General features: G+C 55.9%; 1 protein-coding gene across 1 annotated transcript in view; it reads left to right on the plus strand.

The window, feature by feature from the left end:
* Window positions 1-3,942: 3,942 nt before the first annotated feature.
* The window catches only part of IFRD2 (interferon related developmental regulator 2), a 10,585-nt gene continuing 9,496 nt past the window's right edge, over window positions 3,943-5,031 (plus strand). Inside the window, exon 1 of the mRNA XM_018572568.1 lies at window positions 3,943-4,136. Coding sequence (XP_018428070.1) covers window positions 4,016-4,136 — 121 coding nt within the window. The 5' untranslated portion in view covers window positions 3,943-4,015. The remainder of the gene's footprint in view (window positions 4,137-5,031) is intronic.

Raw genomic sequence — 5,031 nt, forward strand, 5'->3', positions numbered from 1 at the left:
AGGAGGAAGCTTTCCTCAGTCCCCCCTCCCCCAGTGATCAGTCTGCTGCAGGCAAGAGGAAGCATTTCCTCAGTCCCCCCTCCCCCCCAGTGATCAGTCTGCAACATTAAGAAGTGCTCAGGCACCGGGATTTACATGACTGGGTCATCTCTGAGCCGGCATATCAGTGCAGGAAGTAGATGGTGACCCCGGGTGATACCTGAACAAAGATGGTGCCTTCCTTCTGGAGGGAAAAGCAGATGAAGGCATTGTCAGGGGGAGTCACGTGATCTCTGTGAGAGGTAATACATACCTGGAGGGGTCACATGACACATGTATGTGATGACAGGTCCACTTTAACGTCATGCTTCTGAACAATGAAAACAATCTTTCGGGACCTCTGATGGCGAGGACACGTGTGCGCGCTCTGCGCCGTGAGTCCGCGTTGGCATCACATGTGTCTCCGGACGCGTTTAGGGGTCGCGGAGCGTCTCGGTGAACGTGTGAAGCCTCATCTGCCAGAAGAAAGAGCTGGCGGCAGTTCAAAGGCGATCGTCTGGACTGAGAAGCGAGCGTGACTCATCGAGCGCCGACATCAAAAGGCCGATCCGCGGCCGACACGTTGTGAGCAGGAACATGTGTGATGGCAGCGTGTGCGGCGGAGTCCCTACCTGTCGGGGGAAGGGGGGGGAGGGGCGCGGGGGGAGGGAACAATGAGGGGGTTTAAGAACAATGAGGGTGATTCCAACTAATCGTAATATGAATATTAATAAATAATAATATCCGTATTATGTATCATCACCGACTTCTTCCTGCTCGAGGGGAGGAGCTCCGCTAGGACACGCCCACCATGAACTGCCAGTATAAAAGAATATATTCTAACGGGAATTTAAACATACCCCATATTGCCAAAAGTATTGGCCCCTCCCCCTCCAAATCATTTTATTCAGGTGTTTTCCGTGACATTTCCCGGCTACTAAATATTCCGCCGCGGTCGCCTGTTACTGGGATTATAACAAAGTGGAAGCAACCGGGAACAACAGCAACTCAGCCAGGAAGTGGTCGGCCGCGTCACATGACAGAGCGGGGTCACCATAGAACACCTTTGGGATGAATTAGAGGCGGAGACTGCGAGCCCCTCCCCCAACATCAGTACCTGACCCCACAAATGGTCCAACATTCCCATAGACACACTCCTAAACCTTCTGGACGCCTTCCCAGAAGAGGCGGAGCTGTTATAGCGGCAAAGGGCGGAGCCAACCCAATACTGAACCCTACGGGCTAAGACTGGGGGGGCCATTAGAGGGCAGAGCCAATCCAATACTGAACCCTAAGGACTAAGACTGGGGGCCATTAGAGGGCGGAGCCAACCCAATACTGAACCCTACGGACTAAGACTGGGGGGCCATTAGAGGGCAGAGCCAACCCAATACTGAACCCTATGGACTAAGACTGGGGGGCCATTAGTGGGCGGAGCCAACCCAATACTGAACCCTACGGACAAAGACTGGGGGGCCATTAGAGGGCGGAGCCAACCAAATACTGAACCCTATAGTGTGAACTGGTCGGCATAACTTGTCACTTGTATGTCCGGCTATCACCCGTCCTGGAGGATTTACACAGGTTCTGGATGGTGGTTCCCAAAATGGCCTCCTCCCCTCTCAGATGGCCCCTTTATTCAGGTTTAGAAACCTGATTGGTCCACAAAACCTGATCAGAGTTATCTCACGATAGTGATCGGGTGGCAGCTCCCCCCCCGAGGTTGTCCGTACACTGGCCGGCTCCGTCTTGTCTGAGACGTATTGTAGTATTGGGTGGCACGGTAGAACTGGGGGTTGTAGTATTGGGTGGCACGGTAGAAATGGGGGTTGTAGTATTGGGTGGCACGGTAGAAATGGGGGTTGTAGTATTGGGTGGCACGGTAGAAATGGGGGTTGTAGTATTGGGTGGCACGGTAGAAATGGGGGTTGTAGTATTGGGTGGCATGGTAGAAATGGGGAAGGATGAGATCTGTAGGATTCAGGAGGACTCCGCCCAGAGGTCAGAGGTCAGCCAGGAGGCTGTGTGTGCTGGAGGCACAGGGAGACAGCCGAGGAGGCTGAGAGAGCCGGGGACACATGGAGTATGTGCGGCACTCTTTGGTGGGTGAGACATGAGCAGTCTGTATGTTGTGATGATGAAATAAAAGATTCTCCTGTTTATGTGACAACGGCTGCAAGACCGTTCCCTGAACTCTCACCATACGCGCTACAATCCCCAACATCCCACCGCACACACGTCTGCAGACAATGGCGCCCTCTGGTGTCACTCCTGAGACCTGACATTCTCCCTCACTGGTGTGCGTTGTGTAAGGGGGCGGGGCCATGCGTCGCTATAACACATCGCAATGTTTACATTTAAACTTTATTGAAGTTTCACAAAATTACATTTCATTCGTGTCTGCACACTGCAGAGCGTTGCGCCGTGCTGTTGGGGGAGGGGGGTTGCGCTGCGAACTCGGCACGGTGCTGTGAACGGGGCACATTGGGGGGGGCAAATGTTTTTTATGCTCCTCCCACTGCGGTCACATGATGTGAAAATGAGCCCTAAAACATCATGTGGGAGGGAATGTTGATGAGATCCGGGAAGACTCGGGGAGTTCAGGGCGGAGTTACACTGAAGTGGGCGTGACCTTCTATCTTTTTAGCACCTCCCACTTTGTCCTCTTGCCTCAATTCTGTGCTGCCTGAGGGGGCGGAGCCTGGGGTGGCGATATGCGGTGTGTGCTCAGCATGCCGCCGCCAAAGTGGGCGTGGCTACAGAACATTCAATACTGTCTGTAGAATAAAGGGGCGGGGTTAAATAAATAGTGAGCAGCATACACACAATACACTGCGCCGGAAGCCCCTCCCCCCATACACTCCGCCATCACTGCTCTGGAAGCCCCTCCCCCCATACACTCCGCCATCACTGCTCTGGAAGCCCCTCCCCCCATACACTCCGCCATCACTGCGCCGGAAGCCCCTCCCGGGACATGACAGACGAGTGTGGACGGAGAGCTGACACTCTAATCCTAAAGGAGAACTCCGACCATACCTCACTGCGACAACCAACCAGCACAGGGGTCAGGAGTATGTCATGTACAGCACAGTGTATAGGGTGCAGGGGTCAGGAGTATGTCATGTACAGCACAGTGTGCAGGGGTCAGGAGTATGTCATGTGCAGCACAGTGTATAGGGTGCAGGGGTCAGGAGTATGTCATGTAAAGCACAGTGTATAGGGTGCAGGGGTCAGGAGTATGTCATGTGCAGCACAGTGTATAGGGTGCAGGGGTCAGGAGTATGTCATGTACAGCACAGTGTATAGGGTGCAGGGGTCAGGAGTATGTCATGTGCAGCACAGTGTGCAGGGGTCAGGAGTATGTCATGTACACCATGCTCACTACCTGTCTAGTAAAGTGTTGTCATCAGAACAGGAAGTGAGGGGAAATCTCTCCAGCAATGAGAGCAATCTCACCCTCCCCCACACTCAGCAATGTTCTGGTGACGCGCGGTAATGGCGCCGCCTGGCAGGAGGTTTACCGTCACCGGAGTCCTCCCATAATCAGCGCCAGGCCGCAATGAAGGAAAGTGAACATTGCTGAGTTGGCCCTGGGAGGGGGAGGGGAGATTTCAGGTCCAGACGACACTGGACCGACTGTGAGCGGAAAGCATATTCTGACCTCAGCAGGTGGCACCACACACTTATGACATTGTAGTCGGCACTGAACCTGAGATTTGTAGCGCCATCACTGAGCACAATGATCAGTTCTACCTTCACTGCCTACATGCTTGTTCTGACAGGTCCTCTTGGTGCTGTTCCTGAGGTCAGGTGACCTGCAGGGCGAAGCTGCGTGTCGCACAGTACCGGCGCCCCTGTCACGTGAACACACACACACACCGTGTTCTCGCGATAGAGGTGAGATGGGCGGGGCGGCGTGGTGCACTGTGGGAGGTGTAGTCGGAGTCGCTCCCAGCAGGCATTGCGGTACACGCTGACAGCTGTTTACTAGATCGGCATGCCACGGGCCCGGAGGAGCAAGAGGGGCCCCACCAGTCGGGGTGAGAGCGGGAGAAGGGGGGAGGTGGTGACCGCTTTTATGACAGGTTTTCTTACAGCAGAACCGGCTGGGGCGGACGGTCCGCCCTGTGCCCGGTACACACAATCCGCCCTGTGCCGGTAACACCCGGATACGAATAGTCCGCCCTCTATGGGGTAACCTCTGGCAACCCATCAGGATTCGACTACAGAAGGAGAGAGCTGATTGGTTGCTGAGGACTGCACGGAGGGACACTAGAGACATACACCGACATCTGGGGAGACACATACACTGATATTGGGGAACATAGGCTGACTCTGGGGGACACATTGGGGACGTATGTGGAAACTGAGGGACACATTGGGGACGTACGCGGACATCTGGGGGACACATTGGGGCGTACCCGGACATCTGGGGGGCACATTGGGGCGTCCCCGGACATCTGGGGGGCACATTGGGGGTGTCCCCGGACATCTGGGGGGCACATTGGGGGTGTCCCCGGACATCTGGGGGGCACATTGGGGGTGTCCCCGGACATCTGGGGGGCACATTGGGGGTGTCCCCGGACATCTGGGGGGCACATTGGGGCGTCCCCGGACATCTGGGGGGCACATTGGGGCGTCCCCGGACATCTGGGGGGCACATTGGGGCGTCCCCGGACATCTGGGGGGCACATTGGGGCGTCCCCGGACATCTGGGGGGCACATTGGGGCGTCCCCGGACATCTGGGGGGCACATTGGGGCGTCCCCGGACATCTGGGGGGCACACATAGTAAAGGGCAGTTCTGCAGTGTTGCCTTAGTAATGGGTTTTAAATGAAGGGTGGGCATGCTGGGGGTTGTAGTCTGCATGGTCAGTACCTCAGCTGGCCGGTATCATTGTGAGCGGCTCGGACATGTAGGTTGAAGGTCGGCGGGCGTTCATTGGCCGGCTGCGATCCCGCTGCGCCCGGCGCTCAGTCTACGTTTGCTGTCATGTGACAAGAAGCGTGCCCC

This window comes from Nanorana parkeri, unplaced genomic scaffold (assembly GCF_000935625.1).
Source record: "Nanorana parkeri isolate BGI_ZX_2015 unplaced genomic scaffold, ASM93562v1 scaffold2073, whole genome shotgun sequence".
Classification (NCBI taxonomy): domain Eukaryota; kingdom Metazoa; phylum Chordata; class Amphibia; order Anura; family Dicroglossidae; genus Nanorana; species Nanorana parkeri.